General features: G+C 42.2%; 1 protein-coding gene across 1 annotated transcript in view; it reads right to left on the reverse strand.

Moving 5' to 3' along the window:
- Positions 1 to 23,383, reverse strand: part of LOC149309168 (thyroid hormone receptor alpha) — a 158,445-nt gene that overhangs the window by 26,436 nt on the left and 108,626 nt on the right. Inside the window, exons 3-6 of the mRNA XM_089531886.1 lie at positions 18,756 to 18,817; positions 4,543 to 4,643; positions 705 to 852; positions 158 to 363 (exon numbers count right to left, since the gene is read on the reverse strand). Coding sequence (XP_089388012.1) covers positions 158 to 363; positions 705 to 852; positions 4,543 to 4,643; positions 18,756 to 18,817 — 517 coding nt within the window. The remainder of the gene's footprint in view (positions 1 to 157; positions 364 to 704; positions 853 to 4,542; positions 4,644 to 18,755; positions 18,818 to 23,383) is intronic.

Genomic DNA, 23,383 nt, shown 5'->3' on the forward strand with positions numbered 1-23,383 from the left:
GTAAACAGAGGAGGAGCAGGGAATATAATCGAAAAGAAAAAGCAAAGACTGAAAAGTAGAAGTTATTAGCAGCTGCAACTGGGTGTCAGATTCTTCTGACAAACATATGTAATCTCTTGGTAGAACTTTGTCTACCATATCTGCCCCCACCATTTACCAGGAATTTCCGCTTCTGTTTCCAGTGGCTGCCTTGGGCGTTGGTACTGCGGTGTGCCTCTGTGGCAATGTGGATCAGCTCCCACTCCTCTGCAGTTGGCTCTGGTCGATGCTGAAGGGATTTAATCATCTCTTCTTTGCGCCGCCTCTCCCGGTTCTCTTCAATCAGCTTCCGCTTGGCTACCCTCTTGGAGTCATCCAGCACCACTAGGGAGTGGCGAAGAATGGAAAGGTGTGAGTGGAAGGTGGGGTCAATTACAACTGTATATTGTTATCAGTTGCATCTTGCAATCCATTTCGCCATTATCACTGTGTCAAGTAGCCTTATGGAAAACAATTCGATTGTCTGGCTCTTATGACAATTTACAGAATAGTGAGATTAAAAGATATAAACCCACATAACTGTATGTACCAAGCAATCTACCTCCCATCCCTAATCACTCAAACTGGCTTATTGCTTGCCATGCTGTCTGATAAGAGGCTGCAACCACTCCCTTCCCCATCCCCCCAAAACAGACACCCCTCCATAGTGGGCGCAATGCCCTTACAGTCCATGGCCATGCCAACAGCAATGCACTTCTTGAATCGGCAAAGCTGGCACTGGTTGCGGGTGATCTTGTCGATGACGCAGGAGCCATCATACTTGCAGGAGTAAGTTGGGTGCAGGTTCTTCTGGATGGTCCGTCGGAAAAAGCCCTGTAGAAATGAGAATGAAATTAGAACCACGGCATCCTGGAAGGCAGCCCTGCCCTTCCAGTTTCAAATCAAGATCTACCTACTGATCTGGCCCATTAGTTCTTGAATTCTAACAAAGCAAGTATAGAGCAATTGCTGCCCTATTAGCACTTCCACTGCTAAATTGAACTTTTTGCTATTCTGATCACTAAAGTAAGGCATATAAAGATTTCACCACAGAAATGATGCTAAAAGAGCAGCTGCCAATCTATATCCATAGATAATCAAGGCCAATGGGGTCTTTCAGTGGGAATCCAATTTGTATGTTCCACTATTTCACCTTACTTGATGCTTTCCTTATGTTTTGCTCTGCAGTTTTCATCAGCCCCATTATTCATAGGCACAGTAGTCAAAACCAGCCACAGAGTGCCAGACTGGGAGAGACTACACTACAAGAATGGACAGGGCCTATTGAAAATATTTTGGTAGTACAGTGGAAGATCAAAATGGTTCCCCCCAGCTCCTGCAAACAAATATGAGACACAATCAATCCCTTGAAAAAAAATTCTAATCCCATTGTGCTCATTTGCTGCTCTTATTCGTTTCAGTGGGGACCGTGTCAGCAGACTGTGCCTCATGGGCTGCATTTATTCACTTCTCACTAAGACACTCAGGAGTGAGGAGGTTGTGGGTTTCCAGACAATTTGGACTATAAGTCTTGCAATCCTTACTACTGACTGCTGGCTAGGACCTCTGTGAGTAAAAGTTAAAAACACTACAAATTTTCCCCACACTGACATAATGGCACCCCAAACCTGCCATTAGTTTTTCCAACTTTTGCAACCAGGACCCATCTTTAACTGCAACCAGAGCTGGTAGCATGCCTTAGGGAGTGACCTGGAAGTGCACAAAGCAGCAGTGAAATCTTCAACATCTAAATATTTTGCCTTTGGCTCTAAAATATCTTGAGATCATCTCTGCCTGTACTATGGGGGACTAATTTTACATTTGTACTATACATGCCTGACTTTCCTTTTCTCTTTTGTCTAGCTTTCTCCTTTCTATCCTTCTCTGGCCTCTAAAACATATTATTATTTTTTAAAAAAACATGGTGCCAATGCCTCCTGAAAACCTCTTCTTCAGGTCAAGATGCACCTTTTCCTACCAATCGGAGATAAGCGCATTAGACTTCATTCATTTTTGCAAACTGAAAACAAAATGCAAGAATTCAGGTTTATCATGGGTGATGCTGCTGTGAGATAGAACCAGATTATCTGCTATATCCATATGGTTCTCATTTACACATACTAGCACAACATGCTGTTAGACCACATACAACCATTCTCATGCTAGCCTGGAATTTTGTAAAAAAAAAAAAAATGTGTGTGGGGAACCAGAGCCAGAGTTACTTTTACATTGATTATGAACTTTATTTTGTCATCTTAGTCTTGGCACAGAAACCAGGTTGTGGGGCTGTACATGTTCAAAATGAAAGTTTTTGTTTTCTTTTTTGGCTGTGGGGCGCGTGTTTAATAACCATTCTCATCCAAAATCTCCAAACACTGACACATCCCTATTCCTCTTCTCCAATTGAAAAAACTACAACAACACCATAGTCTCTCCATAATGAAATAGCAGAAGAGGAGTGATGAACTTTGAACAACTCTTGGGCCAGAATTCTGTATTCTATGGGCAAAATCACACATGCATGTGCTTATCAAACAACATTTCCTATTTCTTTATAAAATGCAGGTGGGATGGTTTATTGTGGGTTTATCAACTTTTTATATCCAAATCAACACAGGAAAGACAGAAGAGGAATTCCCAAACCTGCCTTCCACTGAGACTCAACAAATGGGTCACAGAGACTTTAGCTTTTCCATTGTGGAAAGGACTCCCTCATGCCAGAACCATGAAAGTGGGAGGTGCAGAAATAAGGGATGACTATTCAATGCCTAAGTGAAACTACAAAATCAAAGTAAATACATTGGTTCTTCCCCTTTTTACTTACATTCCTTTGCTGCTCAGTGCAGTAGCAAAAACAAAAACAAAACAAAAAACCCAACATAGGAAACACATGGAGAGGACAAATGTATTTATTTTAATTCTGTGGTTTTATGAATCAGGTGGTTCTCTCTCATGACAAGGATTACAAATGTCACTAAGGCCTATACAATGAGAGCAAGTCTATCCCCTGAGACTCAATCCATTGAAATCTTTCCCTGTGCAAAGAGAACAGCAGTGTTCTTGCTCAGCTCTCAATTACTATATCAAGACTTGTGCAGAACTTTCTGGTGAATTTTGTCATCATATTAATTCATATGTGTAGAGTGCCATTTGGATTGTCTACAGCAGCAGGTTCCAAAATGTACTAGGCTGGTCTGAATTAGCTCCCACCCCGGCTCCTTCTCCCAATGCCATCTTCATGTCTTGGATAAATCTCTCAGTTGACCTTTAGCATCTTTCTTCAAAATCCTCTGCCTCCCTTCTTCAGCAATTCTTTCTTTAAATCTTATCTGTACTTCCACTGGTTTTAGGTTTTATCCATTCTACTCAGCTAATTCAACAATCTACACAGTCTCTATTAACTTCTCCTTTCATCTTGTCTATCTAATATTGATTGTAACCTCTCTGGAGACAGGGAACTTAGTCATATCTTTGTTCTACAGCTTTAAACAAGCTACTGATAGGTAGTCATAATTGTAGTTTGATGTCTGGAGTGTTGGACTTGGATCCTAGAGACACAAGTTCAAACACCTTGTGTGGCTTTGGACAGGTCACTATCTCTCAGCCTAGATATCCTCACACATGCCCAGGTGCCTTGGAGGAAGAGCAAGACACAGAATTGAGAAATAAGCAGTTGTCTCTGCAGAATTTGGAATGGGTAGTGGGATATTTATAGATAAAGTAAAAGTAGTACTGATGACAGTTTATAAATCAAGAAATGTAAGTGGGAGGCATGGTAAATATTGGTTCTCCTAACTTCCTGGCTTCATCCATTCTAGATAGACTCATAACTTGTTGAGAGACAAAATAAGGTCCTTTATTCTTTTCTTCACCCTCCAGCCCATGTTTCCATGCTGTTCAATCAACTATGGACCAGAGGTTCTGAAGACTGTTGGTTATTGAGTTAACCCCAAATCTTCTGGATTTCGAACCCTTATGCTTAAATAAATCCATAATTCTCAGAAGTGCCAAAAGACACCTTTTTTGAACTTGCCCCACTAACCCTAGGTCTACCCTCCAACCAGTGTAGCAAAAGGGCTAAATGTCTTCTAGCATTTCTAACAGCAAAAGCACTTATTCCAGTGCTGTGCCAACCTAGTCAGTTGACATGGATCATCCAATGGTATAATTGACTGCAGGGCCAACATTCAAAAAATGGATTTCTCCCTCATGAGAAATTTATCTGCACTGCAAGGTTACAGAAGTCTGATACCTATCAGGGCTCTTTTTAATGAAATTCTGGGCTCTGTAACCTGAAGAGATGGTGCTTAGAATTCTTTGCTGGAGGGTATAAGAGCATTCCAATGAGTGACAGCGTTAGAGCTCTCAAGTACTCTCTACATCATCAAACTACATATCCCAGAACTCCAGAGGATGGAGCCATGACAGTTAAAATAGAATTGAACTCCTAGAAATCTCTGCAGTATAGATAAACTCCAGGTTAGCATACTCCAGATGAGATTATCCTTTCCAAAGATTTGTTACCTTGCAGCCTTCACAGGTAATACACCGATAGTGGTACCCCGTGGCTTTGTCTCCACATACAACACACTGCTCATCTTTGTCCAAGTAGCTAGGGATGTACCCTGCAGGAGAAAAGAGAGTCAGGAGGTCAGAGTGGGGGAAACTCTTGTATGAAATTTAAAATCTGCTGAGTTAGAACAAAGATCTCTCTTTCCCATCCTTTTGTCTCCACGAAGTCACAGGGAAAAGCTAGGTGAGACAGTGACAGCTACCTCCTTGTTGCTAGTTGACAGCATGTGCTGAACAGACATAATCAGCACCTGAACAGGAAGGTTCTATTTCACTGTCATTTTGTTTATTTAAACATCAGTGTACCAGTCAGTCAAGGCTCCCTGTAGCTTGCATTCTATAAAATAATAATAATAATAATAATAATAATAATAATAATTTATATTTATTTATATATATTAAATGAACACAATTAAGTTGCCTGATGAAAAAGTCAGTGGAGCTTCAGAAGCTTGCAACATGTATATTGTGCATTTTGGTTACCCCAATAAAGGTACCACTGTTTTGTGGATTTTTAATGTTGTTATAATTTGCTATATGACCAACACAGCTACCCCTGGACATGTTTTCCACTATTAGGTTCATAACACCAAAATGTAATGAAATAAATCTGGCCGAAAAGGCAAAGACGTTAGGAATCATGAACTAAAATTATTCCTCCGCCCTGTTTAGCAACGTCTAAGTTCTGTTAGATTTTAGCAAAGCCTTCTGATAATTAGGTGGGAAAGATCCAACCAAGGCAGCATAGTGGAAGGGATTCTAAGGCAAGCCCTATCTCCATGAGATCATACTACTACCAATCACATTTCTGAAAGGGAACAGGATAAGGTAGTGTTCCCATACCTTTCCTGACATAAAATTGGAGGCACATATTGGTTTTCAAAAGGGTGTTTGAGCAGTATTCAAATAACAATCCCCATACGTACACCAAGGACATGGAAAGGAAATGGAGCAATAGCTGCCAGTCCTCTCCCATGATGTCTCTGTATTCACTGAAGGGAAAGTCTATACAACTAAACACCACTGCTGCCCTGCCAATCCATTTCCATCAGGTTTTAGTTTTACACCATTATGCCTGCCTACCCACAGTCTGTCAATATTCTGCTGCTAAAATTAAAAAAAAAATGCGATTGCAAAATAATGCTAGGGACAATCCTCTTAAAGGCACACACAAAAAATAATACTGAGGCAGAGAGCACTCCTATACATTTTGATGCCATACATTATTTTATACATCACTGCCACATTTCCTTTCCAGCAGTAGTGGAGTATCAATAGAAACAAAATATTGGTAGAAAAGGATTACATATGCCTGGCTACCCATTAGCAATGCCTAGTATCTGTTCTCAGAATGGTTATTTTATCCTACACTTCCAGACATTCATTCACATCTATGTCCTTCCTCCATCAGATCTGAAAGCATGCCCAAAGCACAAAAATGGAGTGGAAATGGGGAGAGTGAGCAAGAAAGTGAGCTCAGAGCAGGATTATCTTCTTGTGTCTCCACATTTTAAACAGCACATATAAAAAGTGTGAATGATACATGCACATGTTTTAAGTTGCTGGACATGGCTAGCTACTTCTTTTCAAACACTACTTGGATATCAAGGATATAGTAGAAAGGAGCTGCATCAGCAGGCACTGCTCTATCCTTCAATTGGGTGCATGCCTAGAAGGGATTTCTTTTCTTTTCTTTTTTTACTGTAAGAATATAAATAACCTGCCCTCGGAATATAAATAACCTTTGTGTCAATGTGTAAGTCACAGTTGTGGGTGTGCCTTCTTAGTGGAAGCAGATACGCTAGTATAGCAACTCAGGCAAAGATTCAGCATTCAGCCTTCTGCAACGGTGGGTAATTGTGCTGCATCTTTGCATAATTCATCACTCTGGTCCTTGGCTATCATCCACTGAAGTAGGGAAAGTCATGATAATTCTGCCACATTTCTGCATCCAAGTACTTAGCAGCTAACAAAAAACCCATATTCAACATGTAATGTTGCTTTTGCAATCACACCTTTTTCTTTTATTATGAACTATTTATTAGCTCCCTCCCTTTCAACAATACAAAAAGTAACCATCTTCCCAGTGTCTTCTCCTTTCCCTTCCAGATTCCCACAGGCCCTCTTTGTAGAGTTCCATATTTAGTGGACAAAAACCTCCTGGATATGAAAATGAAAACTATACCCTTCACTATTCACCACCCTTCACTATTCCTTTTCTGTTTCTGTCGACGACACTTCTATTCAACCGGTTCATCAAGCCCACAGTCTTGGCTTCATTTTTGACTCTTCTCTGTCATTTATTCTCCAGATCCAGGCCACCGCCAAGGCCTGTAGATTCTTTCTCCACAACACTGCCAAGATCCGTCCATTCCTCTCAGCCTCTACTGCCAAGACTCTGGTCTATGCCCTAGTGGTTTCGCGACTAGATTATTGTAACCTCCTTCTGACAGGGCTTCCTCTTTCACACCTCCCTCTTTTAATCTCTGTCTAGTATTCAGCTGCCTGTATTGTCACATCCGCTCGCCGCTTTGACCATGTTTCTTCTCTTTTCTCCTCCCTTCATTGGCTCCCCTTCCCCTTCCGCATCCGGTATAAGCTTTTGTTATTGACTTTCAAAGCCCTCCATGGATTGGCCCCTCCTTACTTATCTGACCTTCTTTCTCCTTACATTCCTACTCGCACCCTCTGCTCTGGTAGTCAAGGTCTCCTGTCACAGTGTAGGACTACCACTGCCCCCTCCCGAATTCGTCCCTTCTCGCTTGCTGCCCCTTACTCCTGGAACCTTCTTCCCCCACATGCACACCTCATCACTTCTCTGCCCAGTTTCAAAATTGAGTTAAAGACTATATTGTTTAGAGAAGCATTCCCAGAGGCAAGCCCCTCTCTGACCCAGGAAGCCTCCTTTTAACCATCCATTAAGAAGCCAAGCCCTTCCTCCAGTCCATCTGCCTTGGTCCAGGCCTCGGAGCTGGAGAAGAACTGCTGGACCTAATCCCATTCCCCACCACCACTCCCTTCTCCTTTTGTGTCGTGTCTTCTTAGATTGTAAGCCTGAGGGCAGGGAACCGTCTAACTAAAAGATTGTATGTACAGCGCTGTGTAAATTTACAGCGCTATATAAATAAAGGTTAATAATAATAATAATAACAATAATAATATACCAAAGTTATATATATACCGAAGTAACATTCAGGAAGGGAAAAGCAAAAAAGGAAGGAGAAAAGTAAGGGCTGGATAGCAGAAAAAGGAAAACACGAAAATGGCAACAATGAGCACTATGTGTATCTTTTTACAAGCCTATTGTTAAATAAACTTTCCCCATGTTAAATGAAACAAGACACACTCTGTTCCTAAACCACACATATCCTTCATTTTCTAAAGCAAAACACTGTGACTCTTAAGTCCAGCTATTTGAATGTATGATAGTGCTGAGGACTGACTGTGGTATACCTACCAACTGTCCCAATTTTGTAGGAACAATCCCAATTAATCCTCTTCCTTCCCACTTTTTGATCTGCTTTTTAAAAATGTCCTAGTTTTTCTCTCCTCTTCCTAGTTTTCCCGTCTGTCTTTAGCTTATTTCAACTGCTGCAAACATAAGCCCTTATCAGATGAGTCTGGAACTGGGGGTCTTCAGCACTGGGCGGTTCGAATTCACGTTATTTCGCACAATACCATCATACCAGCATTCGAATGGCCCAATCCGAACTCACGTGAATGCGCGAGATGCCGAACTGAATGTGTACTGGCTCCTCTTTTTGGAGCGTGTTGGCCAGTGCGCTGATAAGGGGATTGGCAATATCCTGGATTGGGGCTCTGTTCGATCTCAGTGCGAATGGCTCTGGTGTGACTACCCAATCCTGAATTCCATCGCAAGACCCCCAGATTCCAATTTTAACTTCCGGTGGGTCTTTCCTCTTGCCGGTTCCAGGGAAGCGGGGGGGGGGGGGGGGGCGGTTCCAGCGGCCTCCTCCTCCTCCTCCCGGCTTGGGAGCCAGCATAAGCTGCATCCCAAGAAGGGAAGAGGCGCGGGGGGCCGCTGGAATCGTGGTTCCGGCAGCCTCCTCCTCCTCCTCCTGGCTTGGGAGCCAGCATAGGCTGCATCCCAAGAAGGGAAGAGGCGCGGGGGCCGCTGGAACGGCGGCGATCGCCGCGATTCTAGCGGCCCCGCGCCTGTTCCCTTCTTGGGATGCAGCTTATGCTGGCTCCCAAGCCGGGAGGAGGAGGAGGAAAAAAGCATCCCCATTTACTTAGATGGCCATCCAGCCTCTTTGACAGCCGCTGGAACTGGTCCTCCCCCCCCCCAGAATACATATTCACACACTCACACACACACACGTACAACCGGGCATTGCTAATTTGTTGCAAGGGAAGGTCATGGTAACGTTAAAACCAAGCAGGAATGTAGAGAGGAAACAGAGAGGAATGTAGAGAGGGCATGTTGTATCGCGATTGTTAATGTGCATGAGCTGGCTCTCCAGCTGTTTACCGGGCTGTCATGACGTGACCTCCCCTTTCACCCCGGAAGCGTTTAAGGTCGCAACCCATGCAGGGCACCACTGAGCATGTGCGAGGGGGCCGATACGAATCGGCCAATCCTCATGTTGAGCACCGGTGTGACAAAACATTCTGCACTGAATGCACTTCGCGCGAATGCGTATTGGCCAATTTGAATCATGCCAATTCGGAGGGGCTCCCAGGTATGATGGTATTGTGCGAAATAACGTGAATTCGAACCACCCAGTGCTGAAGACCCCCAGTTCCAGACTCATCTGATAAGGGCTATAGTTCAGGATTCAAAAGTACTTTGCACCCAATTAAGCAAGGGAGAAGGCAGAATTGTGCCCATCTTTGCAAGCTTTTAAAACTGCCTGAGTGGATTTTAATTTATTTCCTTCTGTGAGCCACCTTAGGTGACACTATGGGAGAAAGGTGGCATACAAATAAAACCGAATGAAATGAAATAATGGGCCCATACAGACAGGCCAAAATAAAGCTGCTTCGGGTCACTTTGGAGCATAGCTTTGATGCGGCTTCCGGACTCTTAGGATGCATGCATCATTTAAACAGCATACCTCCAAAGTGACCCAAAGCAACTTTATTTTGCCCTGTCTGTATGGGGCCAATGTCAAATAAATTAGCTCAGGCAAAAGCAAACTGCTGCAGCCTTTCCTAACTTGTGTGTTCTTCCTCATTAATAATTTTTGCTCTCTTGACCACACTCTGATGTTGCTTGGCCATGTGAGTCCTGTTTTTCATCTGTGAAATGCTGAAGGGCATGCTGTGCTTAGTTCAATAAATGAAAGCACTTCAGCAACCTTATGCTCAGAGGCATCCTTTATGATTGCTTCACTTATCAACGGATGGTGTGGTGGAGAGAGTTTCACTTTCCCTGAAGAGACCTTGGTTCTTATTCTCACCCAGCTCACTAGCTGACCTCAGGCCATTCAAAAGCTCTTACCGTGGAGGTGTGTTACATGACATCGAATACCCCTTCCCCCAATATGACATTCCTTGGAAGATGCAGGATACAGATGCTGCAGAACAATTCCACAGCCCTGGCTAACCTCATTCTTTTCAGATTTAATTTGTATGCTTCCCCATATGATTTGAGTCAGCTCTGCTGCGGGCAAAACATGTTGTGACCTGTCCATTAAGAGTACCAGCCCTGGACAGTCTGAATGGCTCCCAAGGTTCCCTTTGACCCCATATTCCACGATTGGGGAGCAAGGCCACCAGGAAGGGCTGTCCTTGCCTGCTCTCAAACCCCTCTATCCAGGCTTCGTTAGTTTTTCTGAAAGGCTATTTAAAGTACGACTAACGAGGGTGCCTTTCATGCGGAAAACACAATGCCATGTACATCCATAAAAGGCTCTTTATCCCTGGGCATGGGAGGTTGAGGGGGAAGGAAGCAGTGTCTGACCCTCCTTCAATTATTCCCCACCAACTCCAGTAACCTTGCTTACCCTTCAGGGCCTCATCAACATTGATAATTAAGGTGCCCCCTCCTGGTCCCGGAAAAGAATTGTGTTCTCTCGTTCACCCCTGCCCTCACAATATCCTATTGTCTAGGGTGGTGGCAAGGGTCACCTCCGCATGGCCCTTCAGTGACCCGGCCATGAGGGGAAGGGAATACTCCCCCACCCAACACACACACACACTGGTATGCATGCAAAGATAAGCCATGTGTCCTCTCCACAGCAGGAAGACAGGCAGCTGCCTTAAAGCTGTGCCAGTAGGTTGCCTAGACATATGCAAAGTCTGAGACTCAACAAGGAAGCCAAAGGCTAAATAGCAAAAGAAATATGCAAAATTTAAACAACTTTCTCAGCCTGGTTAAATGCCTGTACTGCAGCCAGTTACTCACAAACCATAAGGTTGCCAGTTCAATACCAGCCAAGGGCTCAAGCTCGACTCAGGCTTGCATTCTTCCGAGGTCCCTAAAATGAGTACCCGGCTTGTTGGGGGCAATTAGCTTACAGTTGCAAACTGCTTAGAGATTGCTTAGGTGGTATAAAGCGGTATATAAAAGAAGCTGCTATTGCTAACAACCTCCTTCCTCAGCTGCTTATTCTGCACATTCCTTTCCTACCAGTAGAACACACTCTGCCTAGGCTCTAGAATGTGTGTGAAATTGTCTTTCACAGTCTCATTTTCAACAAGATCCCTACATTTCATCACACATCTACCTCAGCCTGCTTTTCATCTGCTTCATTCATTCCAGCTTTTACGTGCCCTCAGTCTCTTTCATCTCATGCCACTCCCCACTACTTATGTGTGAGGTTCTTCCTAGTAAACCCTGTCACTTCCACACCTGTATGCTTCTTCCTCAATGCCAGGGCCAGTTTCACCATGCAGCGAAATGAAGTGAGGCATGAAGAGAGGGAAGGAATTGGCTTCTGGGTGCTACAGTAATATTTGGCTCTGGTATGAAAGGAGGAGATGCTATTTGTGCTCGGTTGGAAAAACCCTAATAATGCTAGGAAAGATAGATGGTAGAAGAAAAAGAGGAAGACCACAAACCAGATGGATAGACTCAATCACGGGAGTTATGGGCAGGGGCTTGCAGGATCTGGGCAAGGCAGTGGAGGATAGGGATTCTTGGAGATGTCTCATCCACAGGGTTGCCATGAGTGGGAACCAACTCGAGGGCAGCTAACAACAACAACAATAACAAAAACTAGCACTGGGTCTGGCATTACTCAGTGATCCTCCTTTCCTCAGGCTTCTGCTCCTCAGCTGTACGGTCTTCTTTTTCCATACCTTTTGGTCCCTAGCTTTCATCTGTCCTGACTTTTCTTCTGTTTACACTCTCTTATTTTCAGCAGCCTTGTCTCCTTTCTACCAGCAGCACTCACACATGTTCCATTCTGCATAACTAGGCAACTCTGCAGTTCCTTTTCATTTCTTTACCTTAGGCCTCTTACATCCCCCCATCCTCGCCCACAGATTTTGATTTCTTAAGCTTAACATTTGTCCCATTCCTTCAGACCCCTAATTTTGGACTGCTTGCTTCTACTTTCATGCATTTCTCTCCTTCGTTGTCCTGCACCTATCCTATGTACAAGCAGCACACTGTATGTCATCTCTTCTGTCTCATATACCTTAAACAGAGTTTTTTCCCAAGCCAAACTGGTCTTTTACTATCCTAACAGAAGTCTTTCAAAAATTTTATTGTGGAAATTAAAACACAGCAAATAGTTAAACCAATTATAAAAAGGCAAATACTTAAAAATAATTACAGTAGTTAGAAAACAGAAAACCGGGAAGGAAAGAATGCTGTCTTTTTGATAGCAAATACACCCAAGATGCTGATGGAAGAAGGTGTGAATTTGGCTGCCCACCATAGGCCAATGCTGGTTCCCAGAAAGACTTGATTAACTCAGCACTTCCACATTCATCTTACATCTGGTCTTTTCTACAACACAACCATAAGTAGAGTCCAGAAAAGTAAAATGGAGGATGGAGGGGCTGCATAGAGGATGAGATCAGCCTTGTTTTCTTAGGGCAGCTCCGCATTTTGTGCAGCAAGCATGAAAAATGCCAGTGACATATACAAAATTTGAAAAATCCATGTCTAAGAGATGTTTAAAGGCACACGTATGTTCATACTGCATGTAAATGGGAAGAAACACCAGGATGCTCATAGTTTTAAATCCATCTGGAGTACAGCTGTTTGCAACATGAAAGCCCTATGGATTTGGGGTGGGAGAGATGAGAAGCCTTCTCCGCTTTCTGCCAGAAAAACAGTCAGCATCTGGGTAGGAAGCAAAAGAATTGAGATTTTCTTTTTACATCCTCCCCTTCTCAAGAGACCACACAATTTGCAGCCACGTTAGGTCAATTTAAACTCCCATTTTGAGTTTGAATTAGTATGGTATCTTCTTTACTCAGCCTTCATGAGACAAACAACAACAACAACAAAAGCATGGAAATTGTCTTGAAATGAACTGATCCTATAATTTTGGTTGTGTGGAGAATATCTCTAGGAGCCATGGAGAACAGGAATTCCCTGTAGGAAAACATTTTACCTTCTCTGGCTCCCAGAGGGTATCCAAGATCTGTTGGAATGTATAAAAGTAAGAGCATCCCAGGGAAGTGTTCCCATAGGGATAAGGAGTCTCTTGGCACCAATACTCACTTCAACACTCTCCCCCTAAATATGCTATTTGCAGAGGAAAATATATTAATATTATAGTGCCGGGCAAGTAGTAGACTGGGGGGGCATATTGTTGCCGACCTCTCTGTAAGTGAAGAGCTACATTATAAATAGGTAGAGATAGCAGCTCAATGACTGGTGGCTGTGATAAACATCTCTATCTCAATACACACTCACTAGGAGGATTTTTACCATCAAAAATGATTGTGTATTTTAAAAAATTAAAAACATTTACCGGTAGTTGAACACACAATGCTTAATTTTGTAAAAAAAGCCTGTGGCTGGATCCACTGGAATGTAGGGATGTGAAAAAGTGTAAATTTGATTCTGCCATATTTCTCTAAATCCAACTCTTCTTCCCATCCTTATATGGAAATCTTGTGCATACCTTTAAGGCACACTTAATTAAATATTTTTTTCTAGTGTACCATTTTTGTATCCATTTCGTGTGATGATGTAGCATGTTTGTAGGTACTTTTTAGGTTATGCATTTTTAGCTGGTCAGTTTTTTTTAAAAAAAAAGTATGCATGATTTTACATGTATGAAATGTATACAATAAAACTCACAAATGTGCAAATTTCTCAGGTAAGGTGAGGTGTATCTCACCACAAGTCTCCAGGACTCTTAAATGGGTAATTTTAGCAAGAATCTTCAAACCACTGATGTTTTACATCCTAGGTGGAATGTATAGCACTCTGTAAATGCTCAGATTGCACATGTCTAGGCAGAATGTATGGTGGGGCAACCGTGTGGATACAAGCCCAGCAGGCAACCCTATGTCTGCCTGTAAAAATCTTTGTGTGCTTAACACTAGGATCTGCAGGCAGGTTGTTGTAATGTCCATCTGGTAAAAGTCGGGAACTTACCACATCAGAATTTCTGACTGTGGGGAAAAATGTAAACATTCAGAGGTACAAACATTTATAAAGAAACCAGAGATGAGGAAGTTGCAGGAGGAACTTGTATGTGGGTGCTTGCTCCCACCATGCTTTTAACCCCCATGGGTGCAGACTGACCAAGTAGGCATGGCTTACCTCTGCAAGGTAAGGAGAAGACTGGGCTCATTGTGAAGATCCACTATGACTTCTGTTTAACACTTTAAAAGAATCTTGGTTGTATGCAGTTCTACTGTGCATGTTCATACCACAGGCCAGCCTTCCTCAGCCTGGCGTCCTTTTTATAGAGCTAATCAATCACGTTATTTACACTCCCCCACCCTTTCTCCCCCAAGGCTGGGACTCAAGGAGGTTTTACAGGATTAAAGGAAATATAAGTAAAACCGCATGAAACTGAAAGTGTACAAAAATGAAGCTAACAATAGTATTAAATTATCTATAGAATTAAAACCATTTAAACCATTGAGAAGCACAGAATAAGAGTATGGCATACTAAGATAAAAACCCCTTTAATGTAAAAGGACCAATTCCCAAACACCTGCTGAAATAGAAAGGTTACCTGTTAATAAAAAGGATAGTAAAGAGGAAGCCAGCCTAGCCTTCCCAGGGAAGAGACAATCAGAGTGAGGGAGCAGAGACACAGAGAAGGCCTCCTTGCACTTTCCCAACAAATCTACCTGTAAAGGCAGTGGGATAGAGAGAAGTGTCTCTCCGAAAGATCTCAGTGGGAGATACTATTTATGAATGCTTTCCATCTGAACAAAACCTCCCCACAAGCAGAAAACAAGCACATCAGAAGGAAAAATTTTGCCACAGTCTTTAACCTCCTGTGCTGTTTTGACAGCTATTTAAATTGCCTGTACCTTTACTGAAGATTACTTCAAAGGAAAATCTAAATAAATCTAATAGACACAATACAAAAGGAAACACTGACATGAGGAAAGAAGGGCAAAGCAAGCATGGGAGCAAATGCACCTTCTCTAGTCCATGCATGGACTCAGTTGATTCCATCTTTTTGGAATGCCCTGGAAGGCAGAATCACACATTTTCAATGACCCTTGGGACCCTGGCTGGTGGCAAAGAACAGAACATGTCTCCCTTCTGCTTTACAGTCCCAGGGCAACTGACCACAATTAAACCAAGGAGTCATTCCTTCTCTCCAGTGAAAACTAGAGATTGGGGCTAATACATTACAAGTAACAACAGGGCCTGTAACATATTATGTCTGGCAGCAACAAAAACATAATGCTCCTTTTAGTGAAAAAGAGTAATGACCACTAACGTTGTCACACATGCTTGTGTTCTGTGTGTGCAATAAGAAATGTTTTCCATTCCTTCTTTGTGTTACATTTGGAAGCCCCATCTTTATACTGAGGGTCTCCCCTCCTCCCAAATTTTAGGGCATTTTATTACTTCAAAAATAAATATTTTTAAAAGGAACTAAAAAGTAATAAAAAAGCAATGAGCATAGTAATGAGCTATGTCCCCTTTGGGGAGGGAGCAAAAGAGGCAATGCAAGTGGGGCAACTATAACAAACTCTATAACATATTACTTTTAAAGAGTACTTTAAAAATAATTCAAAATATTAACTTTCCAAACTAGAGACTGTTGTCTTTCAAGAACTAGAAACTTCAACAATAACTTCTCAGATTCTTTAAGGGAGACCGTAGAAGATGCAGCTATATCAGGTCTCTCTCTCTATATATATATATGAACACGCGCAAGCACACCCACCCATACAGAAGCACTCCAGTTGCCCTGCAGTTTGTGTTGACCCCACACCCACCAACATGTTTCCCTGTATTCAGATCAGTGCTCAAATTTCTGTGCGCCAAAGGCCATTTCTCCCTCTGACATCCACTGAATCAAAGTGACAGCAGGTTGATGGCAACCTACACTGCACTTATCAATGGATGCATCTTTTAATTTGCTCTATCCAAATGTCAGGACACAACATGTATGAGTCAACATGATGCAAAGAAGTTTTTGTCCAAAAAATGGTGATCAGAACTCTCCACATTGGTTTTAAAAAATTCTAGTTCAAAAACATTGCAAATGACTATACTTTTTAAAGTCTAGATTCTGATACTACTCTAAAATGTTGATCAGGACTCTCCACATCTATTTAAAATATTACAGTTCAAAAACACTGCAAATGACCATACTTCTTAAAAGTCTGGATTCTGATACAAATCTCAGAAGATCAAAAGGTCCAGGTCAATAGTTTAGACCCATAGCTGTAAACCATGTTATTCAAACAGTCAAAAACCCAGGAACAAAAGTTTTGAAGAGCTGAAGAGAGTTTTGAAGAGCTGAAGATTTTAATGAGTGGAGGAATGAAAAGATTTTGATTCTGGGGGTTGGGTGAGAGAGTGTCGGAGCAGATGACAAGATGAAGAGGCACAGAAAGAGAATGACCCTAGCAGGTAAAATTAGCTTACCACTGACATCCACCAATTCTACATCACTGTGTCTTAGCCCATGACCCACTGTGGCCCCACCTCTCGCATCCCCCAGTCCTTTTGTAGTTTATCTTCTGCCTGCAGACTTTTGACGTTTGAGAACCGATATCCTGAGCTTCCCCGTGACCTCCTCCTCTGGGCCAGCAAAAAAACATCAGAGTACCTCAATGGGTTCAAGACAAGACTTAGTTGCATTTATGAAGGATATCCTGTTCTTTAGCTTTTGGTACTTAGGCAATGACATCTTTGGGTCAAGACGGTATTTTTTCCTCCCTTGCTTTCCCTCTTTCCTTTTCCGGAATCTTCCTTCTGCGGCATCATAAATATTCAGCTACAGCTTTAGAGATAAAATACTGTGTGGATGAGTCTACCACTAAAAATATTTCCAAGGATTCTTAGTGGAGAAATGGTTCTCATACCAAGATCTAAGTAGATTGACTGGAGGAGTGTGGGAGAGTGATGCTAAGGAACGATTAAGCCCCTAAATTAGAATGTCCAGAGACCTGGTTTGTGTACATATATGCATTTTCCCTGATCCTGTGCAGTGTTGACTGGCTAACTTACTGGAGTCATCTGGGAGCCATTTGATCTGAAAAACACATGGCTGTAAAGAGCCTGTTCTCTGCTTACAGCTCACTTTGGTTTTGGCTAAGAAGGGTAATTAGAGTTTTAGTGGGCAGACTAATGTCCAGCCTAAAGTAGTTTGAGGGGCTGGATGAGATGGATTTCTGGCCCTAATTTCCAATCTGTGATACAAACAATTCTGGGGTGAGGTTTACTAAACATGTAAGACAAGACTACAGTATCATACTTATGTATGGCCTGAACTTCTGTTGCATCAAATGGAAGTTCCCATCTGTAAAGCTGGAGAAGCAGAAATGTACATAGTAAACTATGGCAACCGTCAGCTTCCCCTACGTATCTGTATGAATCTCTGTTCTCCAGGCCTGGTACTGGTCACACTATGCTTTCCACATTTGCAATCAGCTAAGTCACATGCAGCCTAGATGACATATATGGAAGCTTATGAAGGGCAATAAATCTCATAGGGGCAACTGTTAAACACCTGGCAGGACATCAAATGTGGCTCACTGGCCAGCTACATGTGGTTCAGAGGATCACATGTAGTACAAGCTGAGGTTAGTCCTCCTCCCTACACAGGAGTATCTAAATTGTAAACAGTTGATAGCTTTGGTGCACATTAATATGTCTGTGACCCAGTGGAGAAATCTGACTCCCAACAAGGTGCAAAAATCTTGGGGTGACCCATCTGGCTGTACAAATGTGTGATTCTCTCTTAGGTAGAGTTACCTGTTCAGGACCATTCCTGAAATTTTTAGCCCTGAATTTCTTGGGCTATAATCTAACAGCTAAGGACAGCCCTATGTCATGTCATTGAACATTATGCATTAAGTACAAAGGACAGTTGCTCACAGCTTGTCATTCAGGCAAAAAAAAAAAATGTATTTTCCTGTTTGGAAATTAAGTCAGAAATCTCATCTGCAGGGGCTGTTCCTAGATGAAGGTGAAATCAGGGGATTATACTTTCTCACTTTCTTTGGAAATGAGATGAGAAACATTTAATCTAGCCTACTTTCCTCTAGTCATGGATGCAGAGCTGAGTGGAGGGTGAGCCCAGGCACCACAATGACTGAGATAGAAGATGGACGCATATACATAGACCCCCCCCCCCCCACAAAGTCTTTGTATGATCCAGCAACAAACCAACAAAGCCATAGAATTTGTAGCAAGCTGTTGCTCTACTGGCTGTTAATCTGCTGCTTACTTTGTTTTCGTTGTATATTAGTTAATATTATTTTAGAGATGTTTTAATCATGCAATGTTGCTGTTTTAGACTGTACGCTGTCTGGCAGGTTTTTATTCTTATTCTTATTTTATTTGACCCCTACTATGTAAAGCGCTGTGCAAACTCTACAGCACTCTAGGAAGAAATGTTAACAACAAAAACAACAACAGAGATTTAACCCGGATTCATTCTGGATTATTTTCACTGTCTGAATAGCCCCTTGCTCCAGTGATAGCTAAAGTGCAATTTAACCCAATGCCCTCAATTGGCAGGGAGAAGCCCAGTGGTTGGAAAGATAATTATCAGTAGACAAAGAAGGTCAGAAAAGGTACTTACCTGACATATTGCTTTTTACCGAACATTGGCTGCTTTTTCTTTTACGTTTCCCATCCGGCCACCTTCAAAGAAAAGAGAAAGGGAGAGAGAAAGAGTGAATTTATCATGACAGGAGACTTAACAGGTTCAAGCAACCATGCCTCTTCACCTGTCACAGCTTTATGAAATCCCATTTTATCACCCCCTCCTCCAAAGCTTTCCCAACCAACATAGCTCACCCTCTTGCTTCGCACAGCTCCATTTCCATCATCCCACACCCTTTTAGAAACCAGGAGGCAAGTGCAGTACAAGTGGACTCACTTTATGTTATCTGAGAGTGGCAGAAGTGATAAGGGGGTTGAGGATGAGGTCTCATCACACCCATACACATATACGTTCATGGGAGCACACGCACTGCTAACCCCCTCTTGACCTGGGATTCCCATGCTTTCCTCCGCATGGCCTTTAGCATCTTGCCTCTTTACGGCATCCTGATCCCAAACTAGCCCATCAGCACAAACTCTGGGCAACACATCCGAAGACAGAAGTCAGTCAATCAGAAACGACTCCAAACCAGCTAAGCCAATGATTCTCACACTCACACTCCCCAAACCATTTCTAAATATTAAGCATGACTATATAATTTCTCTGTTTTTACTAATCTTGATGTTTTCTTCTGTTTTTATTGGGGGGAGGGGGGTTGCCTGCTTCCCAAACTGACAATCTATAGTTCAGGTATTCCTTATGGTTCAGGATCATGTACAGTGGACCCTTCCATTACATGGGGGATTCATTCCAGACCCTCCTGCGTAAGTGAAAAAGCATGTATGCTTGTGCCCCATTGAAAATATTGGGACACTAGCCCACAGCGCAGCACCATTGTTTTTGCCCCAGGTGGCTTCCGCGTAGGCTGGAAGCTGCGTATTGTGCGGGCGCACTGTAATTCTATTTGTACCAAAATAATAATAATAAAATAGTTTGTAACTATATCCTGAAAAACTATTACTTTTAATATATCAAATAGGACAATGTTATGCCAAACAGAGTTACATATAATTATTTTTTTTCCCGCAAAAAGAAGAGGGGAATATTTTTTCTCATGGCTTCAAAATTCCTGGAAATTTTACATCTCTAGGGCGAGAGTTGTATTTATATTTGCACACATGCATTTTTGCACATGTACATTTCTGCACTGCCTCCGATACCATCAACCATGGTATCCTTCTGAATCAACTGCTGAAGGATTCTTACTTGACTCCATGGCTATTGGTCTGTGGCAACCCTCAAGGTTCAGTCTTGTCCCTTATGCTATTTAACATCTACATGAAACAGCTGGGAAAGCTTGTCCAGAGTTTTGGAGTCAGGTATCACCAGTATGTTGATGATACCCAGCTCTGTTACGCCTTTCATCTAATTCCAAGGAAGCTGTTCCTGAACTAAACCGGTGCCTACTAGCTGCAATAGATGGGATGAGGGCAAATAAATAAAAGCTTCAGGGTTGTACATAAGGGGCGGCGGGATGCCTAGTTGGATTGGGGCTGTGGCAACCTCATACTGCATCCCTGATCCAGCCTTTCGGGGGCACAAAAAGGAGCTGGAAAAAGCAGTACCAGAGGAGTGACATGACGTCACGTGCCATGTGAAGCGGTATGCAGTGTCAAGGTGCCCTGGGGGCAGAATCGGGCCATGTGTCATCTGGACATGATGCCCTGAAAAGGGCCTCAATCCTGGTAATACAGAGGTACTCCTGGTCCACCGAAAGACAGATTTAGGAATAGGGATCCAGGCTGTGTTAAATGATGGTACAGTCCCCCTGAAAATGCAGGTTTCCAGTTTGGGGTTATTCCTGGATTCAGCTCTGAGCGTAGAAGTCCAGGTTTCAGCACTGACCAGCATTGACCTTTTGCATAGTTAAAGCTAGTGTGCCAACTGTGCCTGTTCCTGGAGAAGTCTGATCTTGCCACGGTGGTACATGCCTTGATTACATCCCATTTGGATTACACTCTACATGAGGTTGCTTTTGGAAAGTGTTCAGTAACTTACTGCTTACCAGTTCATTTCCAGCCACAATCCAAAGTGCTGATTTTAACCTATAAAGCCCTATATGGCATAGGTCCAGGTTATTTCATGGACTGCATCTCCTTTTATGAGATTAGAGCTGTAAGGTTGTCTGGTGAGGGAAAGAGCCTTCTCGGTGGTTGCTCCCAGACTTGGAACTCTTTCCCCAGGATGCTGTATTACCTTTGGCAGGTCAACAGGCTTTAACAAATTGATTAAGAGTGAGCTTTTAATGTTGTTTTTAATGTTTCTATATAGTATTTTAATAGATTTTAATATTTTTAATGTTTAATGTTTTAACTTTATAAATTGTTTAAATCTCATATTTACACTTTTATTAATGCATGTGTATTGTTTTCAACATATATTGTTTTAAATATGTTGTTAGCTGCCTTGAGCCCCATTATCGGGAGAAAGGTGGAATATAAATGAAAATGATGATGATGATGATGATGATGGTATGTTTAGAGCTTGGGAAAATATCTTTTTTGTATTGTAGCTTCTCAAATCCCATCCTTCAAGCACTGGTCATAATAGCTGGAGATTCTGGGAGTTACAGTTTAAAAAAAGCTTTTACAAGTTCTCTGTATATGCTGCCTTTTACATAGGAAACTCACAGTATTGAACATGGGAGTGTTATTACTCTGGCAACAACTCTGTGAGATAGGTTAGGAATGAAAGAAGTAATTGGGTCAAAATCAACTGGCTCAGCAGACAGGGATTTAAACACCCCACAAGCCTCATAACCATGTTGTATATTGGAAATAAGATAGGAAGATGAAAGATGTGATATTACATTAACTGAGTTTGTAGCTGAACACAGGTGGTGGTGTGTGGAAACAGTCAAAAGAGAACACATAAAGAATAGCTTTTTTTCAATCTGGTGACCTATAGATGTGCTGGAACAAGCATGGGAATTCTACAGTTGAGCATGAGCTTTGGACACAGAAATGATCTGAGAATATTGATTTTTTTTTATTATTTCCAAAAAAATATACACATCACAAAACCAGACTCTTCTCGAAGAATTAAATTCTTGCTGGAAAGATCATTTGAAGTAGGCACTAGAAACTGCAGATGATTTTTCTAGTTTCCAAAGGACTGAGAAAGGTATTAGATACAGATATATGGAAAAGTATTATCACTGGTTTCAGACATTTGTTCTAAATACTTACTCATTTCCACCAGGCAACATGATTCAAAGTGGTTGACAACAAATTAGAATGAATATATAAAACTATATGATATATATATTAAAAAAAAACCCACTGTAATAACTTATGAAGCCTCTTGGGAGAATGAAGCTGGAAAATCTCCACTCCTCAGACTTAGATGCTGCTGCTAAAAATTACTTTACATACTTGGTGTGTGTGTGTGTGTACGAAAAGATAAGAAAGACCATGAGACTGATATACATAGACCCACTGTATAGACAGAGATTAACCCTCATCTGCACAATGGAGCAGAGTCCACTGGTGGGTCACCATAGGTTGCCTGGTGGTTAAGTATATTTGGGCCAGGAGTTGTAGTGGTTATGGGCTGAGATGAAAAGGGGTTCCCAGCTGTGCATGAAGGGAAGAAATATAAGGAAAGGACTGTTCTGCTGCTCTGTTCTCCCTTGATTTCTTCATTTTTTGGGTCAGGAAAAGCCTCTAAAGGCATGTTGCCTGGAGGGTGTGTCTTCTAGTAGCCTTCCAAATAGCAAGAAAGGTGAGCAAGGCACGGAGGATTCTGTAGTGGCTGTTTGATGCTGTGGAGAAATAGAGGAGAGTCTTTGGCACCTAAATCATCTTGGATCCTGGTTCAACTGGAGATGGGAAGACCTTCCTTCTTTTTCACCAGAGCTAATCTGCTCCCCTTGGAAGGCTGCAGGAGCCACTTGTGAGGAGGATGCTTTCCTTTCCTGGCCTGCTTGGCAGCAGTTTTCATTTCTCAGCAGACCAGCTAAAAATCTTTGCATAGGATTTCCAATTTTGTATCCTGTTGTTGTTATTTTCTTTGATATTCTCTGACAAATGATGTCGGAAATGTTAGATAAGTAACGATACTGCTGAGAAAGACAAAAACAAGTACTACATAGCTAGTCCTGGTAGTTTGTATAGTTTTCCCTCCTCTCATTGGCCCTGATATTTTACGAAATAGTACCACTGTTTATACCCCATCTCTCCTCCAAAGAACTCAAGGTGGTGTACATGGCTGTGTACCTTTTTTATCCCAAGGTTACCCAATGAGTTGAATGGATAATGGAGACTAGGATCTCCAAGAGCCAGCATGTTGCAGCGGTTTAGGTATTGGACTAGGACATGGGGAGACCAGGGTCTTGGTCATGGAAACTCAATGGGTGATCTTAAGCAAATCACACTCTCTCAGCCTCAGAGGAAAGCAAGGGCACACACTCCCTTGAACAAATTCTATCAAGAAAAATGCATGATAAGTTTGTCGTAGAGTTGCCATAAGTCAGAAATTACTTGAAGACATGCAACAACACCAAAAACAACAGATTTCCAAATCCTCAGCCCAACAATCCAGATTGAACCACACCACAAACAAGGAATCTTTCATGCTTCAATGCTTTGATATACATTTATGGT

The sequence above is a fragment of the Sceloporus occidentalis genome, unplaced genomic scaffold, assembly GCF_023333645.1.
Source record: "Sceloporus occidentalis isolate IW3139 unplaced genomic scaffold, rSceOcc1.0.p SCAF_7, whole genome shotgun sequence".
Taxonomy (NCBI): Eukaryota; Metazoa; Chordata; class Lepidosauria; order Squamata; family Phrynosomatidae; genus Sceloporus; species Sceloporus occidentalis.